Genomic DNA, 19806 nt, shown 5'->3' with positions numbered 1-19806 from the left:
TTTATGCGTATCGCCATGAGGAAGACTTGGTGCTGGTTTCTTCACTCTCCTCGTGCTTTTTTCGTAAGCGTTTAATACAATCTCTTCTAGTTTATCAACCGCACATTCCAGATCCTCTGGAGTACTTATTGTTGGGATTACAATCACAGAGACGAATTTGAAGAGAGTTATGACAAATATATAGGAATGTTTAAACAATATGCCTTAATCCGCAGTGAATTAAGTCGACCAAACCAAAACGGCTGATGATGGCATTATTCCTGGAATAATATATCCTTACCAAAAGTTAAACTTGATATTTTCAAAGTAGATTATAAACATCAATTTGGAATTCAAATCTACATTTTCAATAATAGCTCATAAAAAAAAAATATTCCACATATGCAAAAATTTCAATTCCTTAGATATATATATATATAATGGCTTTCACTTTCAAATTATTTCTGAAAAATTGGATAAGTCCACCTATAGAGGTTAGAAAGAGTGCAAAACTTCTAAAGAATTACCAACATTGGATGAATTGTTCGATTATTTGAAATTGAGGATTGATACTCAAAATTTAAAAGTTGTCAATATAACCAAATTCAAGATAACGTAAAAAGGCCTTTTTTTGTGAACTCACAATCAAAAAAGTTATTCAATTTCTGCAAGAAACAAAATCATCTTATGTATTAGTGTAGTTATTTTCTGAAATTCAATATATGAACAAAAATTTACACAGTAAAAGAGCTCAATCTATGTAAGAATTGTTTTTGTCCAGGACATTATCTTACTCAATGTATCCTACGTCCTTGTAGAAAATGAGATCTGAAACATAATTCTCTAATTCATATAGATACTGAACGAAACAAAAAGAACCAAGGTCAATTTGCCTATTTTGAACGAGGTCCTTCCACAATGAATTTCTTGAACAAACATTTCAATGATCGAACAATGCATTCACAAGTTTCATTATCCACGGTAGTATTAATCAAGGAGATATATCTATATGTATATCTCCTTGGTATTAATGGCGAAAAATGAGTTAGGTAATTCAGACATTTGTAGAGCCCTGTTAGATTCAGGGGCACAAACAAATCTAATCACTGAACAATGTAGTAAAAATCTCAATATTCCATTTGTCGAGTCCAGAATCACATCTTTTCGATCTGTTACATCAATACCGTTCCTTTATTACGATCAGGGCAAAATGAGTAGGTAATATTTTGAGCGCTCCAATATTCTGTTTCCGATGATCCAGAGTTTTATCCATAGACCTATTAAACACAAGGACGCGCCCTTCCAGTAAGTTTCAATAGCCATGAGTGCGGCCAACATGAGTAAAGAGAGAGATGGAGCTACTATGGGCAAGAAGACGTCCCTTAGAACGCTTTCGCACTTAGGCGCATACGATTTATTTCGATTTCTTCTGAATTTAGGGATAATTAGATTAAAGAATTACTTGAAAATACTTGAATAATTGATTATGGAGTTAATTCTCAAAATTTTGATGATTATTCTCTACCTATACAGAAGAATTTCTTGATGCGCTCCGCGCTAAAAGCCCGTTGTTTGGTTGATTATAATACTATAACTGAAATAAAGAATGTAAGAGTATGAGATTAAGGAGAGTGAATTCCCCAATAAGAATTAATAAATGACACTTTTGTTGCCAATAACCATTTTTAATTCAACTTTGGATTCTTGAATCTTTTGGTTTTTTTCCCAATGGTTAAAATAATAATGAAAAATTGTAAGTATGAAATTCTTCTGCGTTATTGCGCTACTTGTCAGGATTAGTTTTCATTATCTTTCTAGTGTTCCAAATATTGAGAGAGCAAAGCCATGAAACCTGAGAACATTGAACTCTAAAAGAAGTTCACTGCCTAAGAATGACTCCCCAAAATTATCCTTCAATCAATATTACTTTTAATAATAATCAGTCATTCAGAAGAACTTTTTTCACTATAAAATATTCGCCACATAAAATGATAAAACCAAAATCCATTGATTGCTTTACATCATACTAAAATATATTGATGAACAGGTTAAAAAAAAGACATTTATCAATTGGAAACTGATTTATTCTTTACAAAAGATTTGCAAGAAAAACTAACATTTCATTTAAAAGGTACATTTATTGATGTTTAAAATGGATAAGTTTCATAAACTGTGAACGAATGCGTACAACTTTTTCAGTAGGATTAGAATTTATGTGATGTATCCTTATGGTAAAATATGATTTGAGTATTAATTGAATCAATTGCAACAAATGACCGTTTAATCTAATCTTGATCTATGCAATGTTCTGCTAAATCCCTAAACACTTTATTCAAGTCCAACTTTCTAACAGACAGTAGGATTAAATAAAGAACTATGTTTTTAGGCCGCGAAAAATCTTTTACCGATCTTATAATGGATTCGGCCACCTGGCAAATTTTAATGACATGTTTAGATGCCTTTGTGAGGCCCCCCCTGTTTTTTTTTAATTAATAACCCGGAAGAACAAGAGTCTGATCTAATGCTATTTAAGCATACATCACAATTTATGTATTTGTTCAAGTTTTTCACAACAAATCCCGCGATATATTTAATTATATCACTTAAATAAAGGGAATTTTGAATGAATTTCAATTTTTCTATGTTATCAAACGAAATTTCAGGAACTTCATCATAAAGAGAATCTATCATATTCAGAGATTTGCTGTAAGTGGACGAGATATTCAAAATACTGCTTTCATCTTGAGCTATACAATTAGCAGTATCTGGCGATTTGATTTCTACATGAATGAGCAACCTTTTATAAGCAGCGCCGAACTGTCTGGCAGTTGGGTTATTGTTGAAACCTTCCCGCGCTCTTATAGCCGAAAAAAACATTTCTAAATGGTCTTGGCTGAGCTTGTATGTTAATAGGAATTCTAATTGTTGTTTTTGTAAAATAACCTCATGAAATAAATTTTCAACACTTTTTAAACTTATTATTAAACCTAAAAATCCTGTTTTTCTATTAGAATTAATTAGTAATAAACCTGTTTTGTCCCTTAAACTGGATAGATAATGATTTGATTAGGAAATGAATTCTTTTAAGAACTCTTTGTTATTTTTAGTAAGAGCTTTTTTATGAGGCACTTTTCCCATTAAATTCCTAATATTCAGGATGTCGAAGCTATTATTCATATTCCTGCAAAACATTGAAGTCGCACCACTGTTTCGAAATTCAGGAATATCCATATCTTTCAAATATTACAGCGCATCTGCAACACTTGCACTCAAAGTTTGCACTGCAAGTTTAACTCTCATCTTCTCCTTGTGAAAATCCAAGTGTCTCTGACGAATTTTAGTTGCAGGATGTAAACCAGATTCACTTTGGATTTTGACAAGTTCTTTGAGGTAATTCCATTTTATTTCATCCCCTTCATCCTTGTTGTATATACATTCCCAATCACCTATTGTGTTTCGGCAGAGTTTTATCATATGACAAGGATCAAGAATAATGTGCACTTTATCGTTAGAGGAAGGGTGAATAAAATATGGTTCGATATCTGGAAACTGCAATTTAGCTCCTAGACAACCGTCAAAAGTTAAACTATTGAGTTTAATCCCGGTGTCAAATAAGAGGTTTAAACAAATTTTCACCAAATTTGCTTTTTCTTATGCAGTTAAAGTTTCTATGAGGAAGTGGCCAACAGGAATCTTCCATCTGGAATTTAGCGCCACCAACATGAAAACTAATACACTTTTAGCTTTTGGCAAGCTGTCGTTATTCCTCATTCCCTTTCCATAATTTACGTGCCATTCCATTCAATAAATTTCCTAATGGCCATTTAATCCATTAGGAGACCACATATAAGGGATTTTCCTTTCTGCTTTTCCACTTTACTTTTATTAGACACAGCACGAATAGCTTCACCTGTAAATCCTGGATAGCCATCCACTGATTGATACCACTTTGTTAATGTTCGAGGATGTGGCAAGCAAGCTTTCCCAAAAGTAGATCTTATAATTGTAAGCAGAAGCAGAATAGAAGTGCACTGTTAGAGCAAATGTTCTCAATTCTGGGGGAACTTTTTTACCCATACTACCTAACTTCAGCTGCCTGAAAATCAATTGCTTCTCAGCATTGACTAAAACTATAAAAATGGAAATGGGGTTGGATAAGTACGCTGTTATACACATGAAGAGGGGGAAAGTAACAGTAGGAGAGGCAATGAGAGTTCAGGATCATCTCACCATTCAAACGCTGGGCCCAGAGGAAACTTATAAATACCTGGGAATCCAGCAAGGTCTAGAAATAAGGACCAATGAAGTCAAAAACACCTTCAAGGACAAATTCATAGGCAGACTAAAGAAGGTACTACAGAGCAAACTGAACTCCAAAGCAATGTTCACGTCAATAAGCACGTGGGTTGTACCGTGTTAAGCATACTCGTTCGGAATAATAAAATGGTCAACAACTGAACTGAGAGCCATCGACACCCAAGTAAGGGGTCTCTTAACTAGGTATGGAATGCATCATCCAAACGCCTCGGCCAATAGACTATACATACCTAGAAAAGATGGAGGAAGGGGGCTACAAAACATTGAAACTACGCACCACAACACCGTTAATGAGATGGAGAATATTTCATTTCAGATCAAGAAACTTACCTTTCTTCAAAGCGCTATCTGAAGAAGAGGACAATGTAACAGCACTAAACCTGTCATCTAGCAATGATCCAATTGCGCCTCCCAACATCCAAGAGCTATCAGAGATATGGCATGGCCGAGCACTCCATGGAAGGTAGCCAACAGCCCTGAAAAATAAGAAAATTGATAGAGAGAAATCACTTGCATACCTAAAGGCTGGTTACCTGTTCCCGGAAACAGAAGGCAGACTAACGGCCATACAGGATCAGGTCATACCCACCAGAGCATACCTGAAAAATATAATAGGGAAAAATTTAACCACCGATAGATGCCGCAAATTCTCACAATCACTTGAGACAATACAACATGTCACGTCGTCCTGTCCAATTCTAGCACCAAGAGAATACACGGACCGCCACAATTCCATGGCAAAGGCATACCATCAAGCCATCGCCAAAAAATATGGACTACTCGGAACGACCCAACCAATCCATAAATACTCACCAAAAGAGATCCTGGAGAATGAGGAGGTGAAGCTGTACTGGGACCAACCACTCATAACAGACAGGTCCATTCCACACAATCGTCCCGACATTGTGCTCTTCGAGAAGAGACTGAAGCAGGTAATAATAGCTGACGTTACCATTCCAGCGGATGACAATGTTGAGAGAGCGTACACAGAGAAAATTTTAAAATATCACGACCTGGCCTTCGGAACTAAAAGAAATAAATAGACTTACCTGCACAAGAATCCTTCCTCTCATCATAACAACCAATGGTCTTGTCGAAACACATCTGGTGGAGAATACTTTGAACGGCCTCGATGAGAGCATAATAAGCGATGCGCAAAAGGAGGTTATCCTGTGGACTACACGTATCGTACGTAGATTCCTCACGAGCAACTGAGATATGTGTTGGTCAAGATGACCCGGTATCCTCAAACCTAACCCTAGAATGGTGATTTAAAAAAAAAAAAAAAACTCATTCTTATTCCTGTTTGAAACTTGTTTGGGATCTCATTCGACTTTTTCAGATGTGAGGTGTTACATACTGTATAATCAAGAATATTGTTGCCATTATTGTGAATGTCATTGTTTTATTTGAAATTGCTGATGTCTGTTTTTGATTCTTGAAAATATTGTTCATTTGTTATTTTCAAACGGGTTGTATTGTTCAATTTACTGAGTGATGCTATTGTTCATAAATAAATAAAGCTGTTTACAAAAAAATTTTCAAACGGGTTGTATTGTTCAATGTACTGAGTAATGCTCTTGTTCATAAATAAATGAAGCTGTTTACAAAAAAAATCACATTCAGCAGAAACGCTGCATCAGAGGATAATTTCAGTTGCTCCTGTAAGTTTTCAATGACCATATTTAAATTCACTATTTTTTCGTTCCGACGGAGCAACTTGCCTCGTAAATATTTATTTTTTTCCTATACTTAATGGGTGCATCCTGAGTGCTCCAATATTTGCGACGTTTGGCTGGAGAATCCAAATCTTCTTCTTTGAAATCACCCAAAAATGTGTTCCTTCTTCTCATATAACAAGATAATCAGGACCAATTCACATTGGATGGGTATAGCTGAGTGAGACAAGAACCAGTCAATAAGTTGAGTACAGCTTGGCAGATTTTGATGTTCACATCAACCAGCTAGGTCAGGACAACTCAGTCGAAAGGCCAATTCTCATTGGGCTATTGCATGTTCAAACAAGGGAGAAAACAAAAGCTAGTGTTGAATAAAACTGCTAGCAACAAGCAAGGATTGGTGCACTGGGACATCAAGCTGTTAGGCATGGAATCATTGCGAACTATATAGTTAAATGAAGCTTGCATGCATGAGTTACTATGCACATGCATTAATTACTATTCCACTTACCCCCAGTTTCACAAAGCTTGATCAGGGAATCAACAATTGATCAGCGAATAAAAGTCAATTTGTTTTCAATCGATAATTTAGTTATGAACATTCACGGTATTATTGGCACATCTAATGATAATTTATAATATGAAGGTCCATTCAATGATTCTCGATTTCTACTTCTTCTATATATTGAAAAACGAAAAGGTTTCAGCGATTTCATTTTGAAAATCGAGTGACTGTCAAATCGTTGATCAGACAATCAAAGTTTTGTGAAACCCGCTCAAACAAGCTATAGAGCTATGTCTTGATCATAACAACAAATATATGTTTGTCCTTTTACGGAAGGAGAAATCTACATTACTGGTCTTGCAAGGAAAATTCCTCATTTTGAACCATTCCAAGGGAAAAGCATGAGCTGGGGAGCTTCTCCACAATTCTTCAGTTCTTTGAAAGAAGGACGTCTAGTAAACAGAAAGTTCTTAGAGTTCTTAACTGAACAGCATAGATGTCACTAAACGGGTATTACCAATATATGAGGACTTCTTGTACTTACACAACAGCAATAGTTTGATGGAATGGAAAATGTTTTTTTCCCTCCTTTGGAATAGGCTATATACTTATTTGCTTGGAAAACTTTTTGCTTTTGATGTATGTAGCTTAAATACCTACCTAAAAAATTCAGAATATTACCTTTTTCTTGACATTTCTATGTTGTTGGAAGTAGGAGCCATTATATCAGATTCAGCAGAATGTTCAGAGTCAGCTCTGACTTGAGGTTCCTGGGGTACTTCAACTTTCCTTTCTATTGCAGAGTATGTAACATCTGGAATAATATAAATTGCTATGAAAGGAATAAATTATAATTCCATATCTAGCAACCGGCAGTTGGATTTTTCCTCTGTTCTCCTAGTTGATTTTTTGACCATCAAATGCACAGGAAAATTGAAAAGTGATGGTACAGAATCTTTTTTTAGTACTAAATTCCCGTGAACATTGGTCTCATAATCTGTGTCAAGAAAATGTTTACCACATATCACTGCTGTGGCACTTGGGATGAAGTCCTTTCTTCTTAACGCGATAATCCACTTTTTCCGCGTGATCTCGTTTTTCGGAAATCTATATGAAATCAGATTTGAAATACATTAATTGAAATAACGTTAATATAATTGAAATCTGATAGGCCGAAGGTTATATTCGTTGCTTTACCGATGGAATTTCATTTTCTCTCCTTTCTTAACTCTTGTCGTACAATAAATTGCACTACAAGATGACACCATTATCACTTCTATAATATAAATACGAACAACCAACACACAATCAAATTTTTCGATGAGAAAACTGAAATATTTTATAAACACAAACGCAAACGCTATACAAACGAATGTTTTGCCCATACTACAGTGACTTCATATACCACAGTGGCGACAATAGGCGTCCGCTTTTTGATTGGTTGGACCGTTTTCGACCTTAAATGGCGGACAATGTTTACATTTGTGACAGTTTGCGTGATTCTGTGCCTGTAACGTGCTATTCGAGTCGTTCGAAAGTGTTTTGCTTGGACGAAAAATCGTCTTGATCAAATTTGAAATAAAATATCTTGTGAATGACTGGATTGTGTTCTTTCGCATTTCTGAACAATAAACTATGTTGGTAATTTGCCAAGAATCTCTTAGTTGTTCATTCATACACTGTGTATTTCATTCATGCACTGTGTATTTCGACCGTTGTTCATATTCATTTATTCATCTAAGAAAGGCTTAAAAAGAGCAAGGTGAGTGTGAAAACAAACATCATATATACAAGGTGTCCGGGGAATAACTGTACATGCTCTCACCAGAGATAGAGTTCGACTAGCTGGTTACGGATTGACCATAAAAAATTAATTTCTGGACTTCCATAGAAAGCTACAGGGTGATTTTTCAACTTCATGGAAATACTTAGACCATCATAAAATCCAAACTTATTGACGGATATTATTGAAACTTAGGAGGTTATTGACACATGCTAAGGTCAAGTCGGAAATATATCAATTATTTCATTATTCCAGGGCCGGACTCATTAATCTTCATTTAAAGTGTTCAGGGTAAAAAAAAACACTTTGTATTTCGAATTACAAATGATTGATTCGCTTTTTAAGAAGAAGATAAATTATACTTCAATTTTTGGTATCACTCAAAGTTGTCACATCAACAATTATTTTTTTATGAATTTTTGAATTTGAATAAAGTTCGAAAAATTGAATTTTTAACCATGAAGAGAACTGAAAATCTCATGTTTGAATATAAAATGCGAAAGTATCAGTAGAAAATTTACAAAAAAGTTCAGAGCTTCAATAAGCACTTCATTTCTCTGCATTTTTGAGCTTGATCTTTGAATCTAGTTAGATATTTTGTAACATTCTCCCAAACTGAAAATCATAAAACTCATGATCATTTGAACTTGCCATACCAATTTTGAATTCATATAGAGGTTTTTACATTGGAAGAAGTGTAACTTTGGTCTATATCATTGTTGTCGAACATCCGGTATACATAAGAATAATTTTGAAATATGCTTCTGTATACCCTACACACATCACCAATTTTTTTTCTTCAAAATACCTTCATTTACTCCCTCAAAGTGAAATCCGCGTATGGGGTGGCCACCCAGTATATCAACAAATTTTTATAACCTTCTTCACCTGCAGTGACTTTTTTAAGAAAATTAATTATTTATTTTCGACCTACACAAGATGACTATGTCCTGTTCAGGTAAATAAATTGCAATTTTCGAACTTTATCCAAATTAAGAAATTCATAAAAAAATAATTGTTGATGTGACAACTTTGAGCGATACCAAAAATTGAAGCATAATTTAGCTTCTTTCTAAAAAGCGGATCAATTATTTGTAATTCGAAATACAAAGTGTTTTTTTCACCCTGAATACTTTAAATGAAGATTCATGAGTCCGGAACTGGAATAATGGAATAATGGATATCTTTCTAACTCCACCTTAGCATGTGTCAATAACCTCCTAAGTTTCAATAATATCCGTCAATAAGTTTGGATTTTATGATGGTCTAAATATTTCCATGAAGTTGGAAAATCACCCTGTAGCTTTCTAGGTAAATCCAGAAATTAATTTTTTATAGTCAATCCGTAATCAGCTAGTCCAACTCTATCTCTGGTATGAGTATGTACAGTTACTCCCCGGACACCCTGTATTAATATGAAAATATAATGAATTTGTAAGTATATTTGTTTCATATTACTGGTCATATAACCTACAAGTTCATTTTATTTTCAAATTAACATATTATGCTCGTTTTTATACTCACAATACTCCTTTTAATCTCTTCTCAGATGAATAACTCAATGCTAAAATCAGTCTGAACTCTGAACACACTGTTTATATGATCACTATCGATATATATCGCTACTGTCGAGAAATATCGATACAATATATATCGATATTTTTTTCACGTTTGCCCATCCCTAAACGGTCGAAATCGACTATTGTCGCCAATGTGGTGTATAAAGTCACTGTAGCCCATACTAGCTTTGTCTTATTTCGGCCGCACCCCCTCTCTCTCTACGCCGTGTCCATGGGTTTATAGGTCTATGGTTTTATCTAGATTTTTCTGACTTATGACGTAGTGTCATACTAGTCCTGAGAGCAGAGTTTCTTTCTGACTGTAGATATATAAGTCTATGCCTCCTTCATAGAATTAACCCGGATTTCGTGCACAGAACACTAATATAATGTACAGGGTGTGTCGGGAGGAACGGACCAAACTCCAGGTGTGTATTATACACTTAAAAATAATTTCAAAAAACCCATAAGTTCTTATAGGATTCTCATTTGTTTTCAAGATGTGGCGCAATTAAAATGTTTTAAATATTTGGACGACGAGTTTCCAGAAGTACGATTGGTCGCGGTGGCCAATTAGTTGGCCTTCCAGATCTCCAGACCGCACACCACTGGACGATTGTTTGTGGAGCTGGCTTAAAAATTAAGTGTACAATGTGAAAGTTGACACCCGAGAGGCCCTAATTCGACGCATTAGAAATAAGGTAGTGCTTGTCGAATGAAGACATTAATCACGCAAAAAAGCAACAAGAGGCCTTCGCAGACGAAGTAGAATGTGTTTAGAGGTTAATGGCGGTATTTTTGAAACAGCGCTATGATTGAAAATTGAAATCATGTTAAAGTAGGAAATTTTGTTTGTTTGTAATTACGCTATATTTTGAAAATAAATGAGAATCGTATAAGAACATAATAATTCTTTTAACGTGTATAATACACACCTAGAGTTTAGTCCGTTCCTTCTAAGGATATATACATACAATAATGTCTACGGATATATATTCTGTGGTTTCGTGAGACAAATAAATTGACAAATTTCAGTTCTTTTCCATTTGATAACAATAGAATTATTCCCGAATTTAAATATTTTCTGTACGAAGTGAGGCCGACAACACACAGGCAACAATCGGTTGTCTATGATACAGGCATTACAACCTGGCTCTGAACGATCCAAAAAACGTTCAAGAGAAGGTTCCACAGTGGAGGGAATAAAACACCAATCTGCGGCAGTGAACTCTCGGTGCACACATGGGCGATTTTTCCCAGCGAGCTCGCCGCGATTTAGCGGACCAAGCATTCCAATGGTACGATTCACACGTGAACAACTCTGCTGCATGTGAATCATACCATTGGAATCCTTGGTCCGCTAAATCGCGGCGAGCTCGCTGAGAAAAATCGCCCGTGTGCACCATAGACCTAATAATACATGGACAGGCCTTCACGTGGTTTTCCCGTTCACCGCATCGAGGAATACCCACGAGAGAGAGGGGGATGGTAGAAAAGAGAGATAACAGCAGTCCCTGGTAGTAAACGTCAAGCTGGTAGCTGGTAAAAAATAAATCAACGTTGCCGCTTCAACCAAGTTATCGAGTAAACTCGGGAATTCTACCAGTCCGCTGATCCTCCATGTTTCATTTTTGGGTGGTGTCATGGGCTTTTTCTCTCACCCTGGACGCTCCTTACCTTTGCCTGGACGCAAGTGGGGCAATCAGTGGAACCCCACGTCTCTCACAGAATCTTCAAATAATTAGAGAGCCCGGGTAGACTTGAATGATCAGTGGAGAAGGGTAGCAGTAAAAACTAGGGTGGTAGCGTCTTCTTGGTCTCTGCTTTCTGACGGTTTTAAATCGTTCAAAAAGAGTACCTACCTCTTCTGACGAAAATCTAGCTCTAACTGATTTAGGGAACTGTCTCTCACTGGCAAAAATAAATGGAAACAAAATAAACGTTCAGTCCTTTATTCCTACTGGATTAAATTATATACAGAAATGTACAAGTAATAACAAATGTTGATGTCAACCGGCGGCCTGGTCGGTGTGGGGGCGGCTGATGAAATACGGTCTTTCCAGGAAAATACGGTTGAAATAGACGGTGAATACGTTTAAATATTGAACGGTCACTCCAGAGGAGTACGGTGGAAATAGACGGTAATTACGGTTAACCTGGCAAGTCACTCCCTCTGTCGGCGGAAATCGGTACAGTGGCTGGTCTCAGTCCTATTGCAGTGCTGTTCTCTCTCCTTCTCTCTCGCTGTGACCCTCAAAATGGCTGCCAGTCAGACAGCAGATCGGAAAAAGCTGTCAATCTGTAGGAAGTCGGCAATATTAATCAAATAATCACCATAAAGACGGTAGGAACACCAAGTCCTCCTGGGACCCAACGGTGGTCGAATAACGGACGTGGAAGCCGGCACTATACACAGTCTACGATCACTAGATCAAGTTTAAAACGGTAGGTAAGTATTTTCAGCCAGTCCAACGGACTAAAGAAAGCGGAAAATAGCCCTCAGGTATGCACTACGAAAGGAACAATAATGTTACAAGTGACTTGCCTTAAACTTTAAAACTTCTTGACGTAATTTCCAACTCACGGTAATAACACCTTACGCACTTTTCACGGCAGCTCGATCTCCACTACTTCGCTCTTGACCTTCAGCGCAGGGCCTCGAATTACCCCTCTCCTCGGAAAATATGCCCCACTATGGGTAACTCATCTCTCCATTGGATGCACTCCAATTGTTCGGTCAATCAGCCGGCTCGAAAAAAGACAGAAACAACTGAAGAGAAGGAAAAACCGAACAAGTTGAAAGACCTCTCTCGACTCAGAAAATGTACGGTTGAACGGAAAGAATTATAAAATATATGAACTCTGAAAACAAAAGACATATACGGTCTCTGCTACAAATATGGGACCGGTCGGTGGAAAACAATGACATAATATCAATCGGTAAAGACCCCCTAAGATAACATAACGGTTTTCCTCGAAAATATTTCGGTTGATAGGTCTTATTATACTAGTATCTATAGGTCAAGAAATTTCCTTTCGGTAGATTTATAGATTTTCTATTAAGTGAAATCGGTAGGTTCACGTCCTTGGGTTGACATGCTGAATTGTTTCACAGGAGTAGGACTGGTAATAAAACGACCAAGTGGAACTAAGCCAACGTTTCGTCCATATATTTGGACTTCCTCAAGGCTACAGAGATAAATACAAAAAAATGTCATCAGTCAAAGCACTACGTTAATGTATAAATAAAAACAGGAAAGAGTGACAACAACGTGAAAAACAAAATAAAACAACAATCTTACCAAGTTCGTTAGGTCAAATATATGATGGATGTTACAATTGGTTGCAGAGACACTTTGCTGAACAAAATAAGACTTAGGCACATCGAAATATACATTTAGGCCCGGTACTTTCACGTGCGAATAAATAAATTTATTCGCATTCATTAAGTCTTATTCGTGAGATTAGTAAAAATGCAGTCTTTTCACTTTCAGATAGTGTTATTCATCGAATAAATCTGTCATTGAAACTTAATTAGAAGAGTTTATTTGTCATAGATCGAATGTCGGTACGTCATTATTCGTCGAATAAAATTTATTCGAAGGTGAAAGTACCGGGCCTTATTCGAAGAAGGTTTTGTTATTACGATCAATCTCACCGTCTGGAGGGACTGTCATGAGAGTCGTGTTTCGAATATTTCGCCACCTCGCGTCATATGTTCGCGCACTTAAGGAACGCAGAATTCGCCGTATTTCTTTAATATATTTGAATACACCTGGCTGAGATCTTGTATGTCGGTCCTGTAATTGACAGAATTCTTCAGTTTAATGAAAATCATCTCGCTGATGTTCCTCTTCCTGCTATTCGCTTCATAATCCATGATCTTAGTACTATTGAAGTCGAATGTATGACCTTTTGTGAAATGATGTACTGCAAGGGCGGTGGTATTCTCCTTATTTCGGAATCTCGGATCGCAGTCATATTTATGTTGTTTTATTCGTACTTGTAATAGCTGTTTCGTTTGTCCTCTTTCCTGTTTTTATTTATACATTAACGTAGTGCTTTGACTGATGACATTTTTTTGTATTTATCTCTGTAGCCTTGAGGAAGTCCGAATATATGGACGAAACGTTGGCTTAGTTCCACTTGGTCGTTTTATTAGCAGTCCTACTCTTGTGAAACAATTCAGCATTTTCTATTAATTTGTAGCAATTTTTGTACTGAAATCAACTGCGAAAATGTTATCAAATCTATATTTTTCTTGTACTGAAAACTTTCAAGTGCTGATAAAATAATAGATTCCGTATTGAAAAAAATACTAGTTGATGTTTTTTTTCTGATTTTTATTAATGTAAATGTAAAAACCTTGAGAGTTCTGTAAAATGACAATATTATTTTATTTTCATTTTTATTCGCCAGGGTCTGATTTTATATACACTGAAATTACTCGTGATTTGGGAAGATAAAAGGACTCCTGCTTTGCGTACTGGCTACGCAGGGAAAAATTAATCGTTGAAGTGGATTTTTTTGAGCATTTCACCTTCCTTGAGCAAAAACATGTGTGGTAAACAGAAAAGGGAAATAATTTTGAGTATGTTTATTGATACTTTCTCAAATAATGTGAAATTTCCTGCTGGGGAAATATTTATATGATGATTAATCATTCACGATTTTTTTTTCAATTATTTTGATAGGTTCTCCATCAGGTGATTTAGTTACTCTTCTCTGGCACTCCTGGCAGTAATGTTTTACTGCTCCTGTTTCTTAATCGTGTGGCTTTAGAGTGTTAGATTTCTGTGACACTGATCAACAGAAAATATTGAGTTTTAAGTTTGCCGATGTCACAGGGCTTACTGGATATCGACATGATTTACATCTCTTCTCTTTCTGATATTAAATCCAGATTGTAGTTTAGTATTTTCTTCGGACATGCCTTGGAATAGAATGTGATGGTAGATATGTAACTACTTCGTTTAGAAAAACATTCTTTATAATATTCAACCATCTCGAAATTCAAGCCACTACTACAAATTCTTGCTGTGGCCTTATAAAATATAGGAAGAAGACTACTTTATTGGTCTTGTTAAAAAATCGAGGGTGTTATGATTTTTATTTAAAGAGTAGTGGACTGTATTAAAAGATAATTGAGTTGGAGATGGTATAAAAACATTTATTAAGAATCATTCACAACCATAAAATGAATATGTCACCTGCATGAAGCTAATACAGTAAAAGGCAACTAATATTAACAACATCTATAAACTCAGAGAGACAATATCCAATTAAAAACCAAGAGATGGTCCAGAGCAGTTCAAATGAGAAGTCACTTGATGTCAGACTTAGACGTTGAGGAGTTCAATAAATTCAATATCAACACAACGGTTACACAGTGATAGGGCAATCAATTGAAAATTGATTGCGAGAGCCTCCTTTTTCTATCAGAAAACGCGAAGGTTAGAATATTGAATTTTAAAGAGAAGACGCGAGAGTACAGAGAAATAGGCTCGAGGTGAAACTGCAATGTCTAAGTCTGATCATCAACGAGAAATCGATACATTAAATTTGAGTAGATCAATAATGTTAATGTAAGTATGAGCAGAACAAGAGTAGCACAAGTTAAATGAGAAGCACAGAATTAATGAATTTTGAGAAGCACTAGAATATTAAAAATAATATGAAAAGGGCAATAAATTCTAATTAAATGAGAAGTTCGATAATAATTCATTAAATGAAAAGGACAATCATAATTAATATGAGAAGAACAAAGTATAATTCATATACATTGAGATGATCTTGAAGAGTGCAAAAATTTATCAATGAATTCAGCATTTACAGAGACGAACTGCTTACAAGTAAGCACGATTAGAACGTTCATCAGAAAAATAGAAGAAACAATTGATAAATTAAGAGAAGTCATGAGAGTACTGAGTTGAATAAATCTCTAATCGTAGATTTTGAGATGTGCTGAAGGCTGAGAAAACTAACATGCATGTTGAGTCCGATGAATGAATATAGAAGAGAAACAATGAGAGTACATATTATAAAGAGTAGACCATACCAAGTGAGTAGACATGAGTGTTCGAGCAGACTTTCCAGGGTGGAGCCTAGGTCGAGGGGTATCGAGCAATGTCAATGATCGTTTAACTAACGTTGAGGTGTTCACATCCTTTTCTGAGGAAAACAGCTACGTCCAGGGTCCACCCTGGAGAATATGAGGATTCATTCATCTGAAACTCAACACCATGAATTAGTCATATGTACAAGAGGTGATCATACGAGGTGTTATAAAAATGATAAAACTGATTCTAATAATAAAGAGTATTACGAGAAGACAAATGAATCAGATATCAATTTTATAGAGATGAACTTGAGAAGTTTCAATCCTGGTGCTACATACCCATTTTCATGTGAGATGATCTAGAGAAGTCTGAAAATCTATATAAATTATGAAATATAATAAAATATATAGTTCTGAGAAGACAATAGTTCGATTTGAGTTGAGTAGACATGTCAATTGAGCAGTGCTCGCAAGGATTCGGAATCTATTTCTAGATTCTGAATCTCTTGCACGTGGACTAATTTCAGTATAATGAAATTATCATGAAAATGGTGTAATGTATGATGTTGAGCAGTCTGAGAGTACTTTACCTTAAGAGATGAACAATTTAGCAGTTTTAGCACCAGGATTGATGCGAGATGACTTGAAAATTAATAACTAGAAGAGGTGAGCGTGAAAATGAGGTGTTAGAAAAGCACTATGAAAGCTAAGAGACGTTACTACTACAGAGCTAACAAAGAGAATGAATTAAAAATGGTTTCAGCGGAAACTGGACATTTGACATCTTGTAGAGGGGGCTGCGCCGTCGATGCTGTCGAGTGGAACATCCTTGAGAACTGCCAGTGGCGTCGTTGAGAAGGGGCTGAATTTTTAACATTCCGCCCGCCATAACTAACAGCGTTAGTTATCGAGAAGACTTGAGGGGTTGAAATTCTTTCTTGCTTCGTCTGGAGTGGACACTGGCAGAATTGCCAACTTCGAGATCGGTCTGGTTAGAGTGGACGTGGAGGTCTTGAGAGTGACGACGCGAACAAGGCCGTCTGTCCCTGGGTGCACAGCCATTACTCGCCCTAATGGCCACTTGCATGGAGGTAATCTTTCATCGGTGAGGAGTACTAGTGACCCAACCTTTATGTCATGGGCTGGATGGTGCCACTTTGAGATGGACAGTTGACGTTGTAGAAATTGAGTTGACCATTTGGACCAGAACTGCTGGGTGCGTTGCTGAATTAACTGCCATCTTGACAGTCGAGAAGTCGAGAGGTCTTCGAGAGATGGCTCAGGTACGGTGTTCAGAGCTGTACCTATTAAGAAGTGGCCTGGTGTGAGAGCGGAGCAGTCTTCAGGATCATCGCTGAGCGGTTCGAGAGGTCTAGAATTGAGGATGGCTTCGATCTGTGTGAGGAGTGTGATCAGCTCTTCCATGGTGAATGACTGATCCTTGGTAGCCCGGGCGAGGTGGTATTTGAAAGATTTCACTGCTGCTTCCCATTTTCCTCCCATGTGAGGAGCTGCCGGTGGGTTGAAGCACCAGTTAGTACCTTCTTTCAAGAGGAGTTCGGCGATGACCTGGTTTTGTGAGGAGGCCTTTGAGAACATGGTCTTGAGAGTGGCATCGGCTCCCATGAAGTTGGTTCCGCAGTCTGAGTATAAGGTTTCACAGATGCCTCGTCGAGCGGTAAACCTACGGAACGCAGCAATAAATAATTCGGTAGTGTAATCACTTACGGCTTCGAGGTGGACTGCTGAGGTGGCGAAGCAGACAAACACACAAACCCAGCCTTTGTGTGTCTTTGCTCCTCTTCCTTTCCAGGCTTTGAGAGTGAGAGGTCCGGCGTAGTCTACACCAGTGTGGAGAAAGGGACGAGATGGTCTAACGCGTGGTTCTGGTAACTGGCCCATGAGTTGTTGAGCTCTTATACCTCGATGCCGTGCACATGTAACACACTTCAGGATGTGGGATTTCACTGGGGCTCTTCCTCCAATGATCCAATATTGTTGTCGGATGGTGGACAGTGTGAGTTGTGTACCTCCATGGAGAGTTCGTTTGTGAGCAGAATCTATAATCAGAAAAGTCAATTGAGAAGCTCGAGGAATTATTGCAGGATGCTTGCTATCTGGGTCTAAGAGAGCGTTGGTGATTCGTCCTCCTACACGAATGACACCTTCTTGATCGATGAACGCCGTGAGTCTACTGAACACATGTGAGGATGACAGAGCAGTACCATTTTGAAGAGCCTTGAGTTCTTGAGGAAAATACACTTGTTGAGTAGCCTTGATCCAATAGATCCTTGATTTTTCCAAGTCAGTTGAGGTGAGCGGAGTTGTGAAGTTCAGAGTTGAGGAGTGTCTGAGTCGGGCGAGGACTCTTAAACAGAGAGAGGTGATTCTTAACAGTTTATTGAGAGAAGAATACCTGTATATAAGATCCCACGAGTAGTCTTGAGTTACGGCCGTGAGGAGGTTCTTGGTGGGTCTTGCTTCAGATTCGGGGTCAATTGTCGTTGCCGGCTGACGATTGGGCCAGGAATCTGGTGACTTGGAAATCCATGGTGGTCCCGTCCACCATAGAGTGCTGTTCAGTAGTTGAGATGACGAGAAGCCGCGAGAAGCACAGTCCGCTGGATTTTCCTTGCCGGAAACGTATCTCCATTGTGCACCTGGAGTTAGTTCTTGGATGAGCTCTACCCTGTTTCGAACAAAGTCCTTCCAGCGAGCGGGGTGAGATGTGATCCACGTGAGAGAGACTGTTGAGTCCGTCCACAAAGTCGTTGAGTGTATCTGTGTATCTAAAACACGATGAGCATAATTAGTTAATTTGGCCAAGATGAGAGATGCTGTGAGTTCGAGGCGCGGGATTGTGAGGCGTTTCAACGGCGTTACTTTTGTTTTTGAGCAGAGCAATGTGACTTTGGATCCTGTGGACGGTGAGCGGACTACGAGATAGAGGACTGCTGCCATGGCAAGTTGAGAAGCATCAGAGAAACCGTGAAGTTCTAAGGTAGCATTTTCTTGGGTGCCTACCCATCGAGGAGCACGTACACTGGCCAGTGATTTGAGATCTTCTCTGATGTTGCACCATCTTTCTGTGAGTTGAGGTGACAGTGGTTCGTCCCATGACAGTTTCTGGAGCCAAAGTTCCTGCAACAACATTTTGGCCCTGATCGTGACAGGGGATACTAAACCAAGTGGATCAAAGAGTTGAGCGATATGAGATAACATAGTACGTTTAGTTACCACAGACCCAGATGAGCTTGAGTTGATCTTGAACGAGAAGTAATCCTCTTGAGGATACCAGAGGAGGCCTAGAAGTTTCGTTGAAGTAGGACAGTCGTCAAATGAGATCGGCGATGGTATCATTTCTTCCTCGGTTACCATCTTGAGCGTACTTGGAGAGTTCGATTGCCACTTTGCTAAGGGGAGGCCGCCCGCCATGCAGAGATTTTTCAGGTCGATAGCGATTTCTGAGAGTTCTTCTTTCGTGTCTGCACCACCATAGATATCATCAACATAGCGACCTTTGGTGAGTGGTGGAATGGCGAGTGGAAACTTGTGACCTTCATCTTCGATGAGCTGGAGGAGGACTCGAATGGCCAAGAAAGGAGCAGCCTTGGTTCCATAGGTGACGGTGGTGAGGTGGTACGTCGCTATCTCATCTTCTGAGTTTCGCCAGAGAATGCATTGGAGATCCCAATCGTCTGGATGCACCATGATCTGTCTGTACATTTTCGTGATGTCTGTGGAAAACACAAATTTAAAGCGACGTACCCAGAACAATACATCAATCACATCTAACTGAAGTTTCGCTCCTGTGTGCATGATGTCGTTCAGTGAGAGGCCGGTTGAGGTGGGACTGGAACCATTGAACACTACTAGCAATTTGGTGGAGGAGCTGTCTGGCTTGAGAATTCCATGATGCGGCAAAT

General features: G+C 37.9%; 1 protein-coding gene across 1 annotated transcript; it reads right to left on the bottom strand.

The window, feature by feature from the left end:
• Window positions 1-16780: 16780 nt before the first annotated feature.
• Window positions 16781-17782, bottom strand: LOC123314032. The gene has a single exon (XM_044899145.1). The coding sequence runs from the start codon at window positions 17780-17782 to the stop codon at window positions 16781-16783; it is 1002 nt and encodes a 333-aa protein (XP_044755080.1).
• Window positions 17783-19806: the final 2024 nt, after the last annotated feature.

The sequence above is a fragment of the Coccinella septempunctata genome, chromosome 5 (genome assembly GCF_907165205.1).
Source record: "Coccinella septempunctata chromosome 5, icCocSept1.1, whole genome shotgun sequence".
Taxonomy (NCBI): domain Eukaryota; kingdom Metazoa; phylum Arthropoda; class Insecta; order Coleoptera; family Coccinellidae; genus Coccinella; species Coccinella septempunctata.
This window is presented reverse-complemented; position numbering and strand designations above follow the sequence as displayed.

Coding starts and splice junctions, on each gene's coding strand:
- LOC123314032 (XM_044899145.1), bottom strand. CDS start 17,782: ATGGGCCAGTTACCAGAACCACGCGTTAGACCATCTCGTCCCTTTCTC.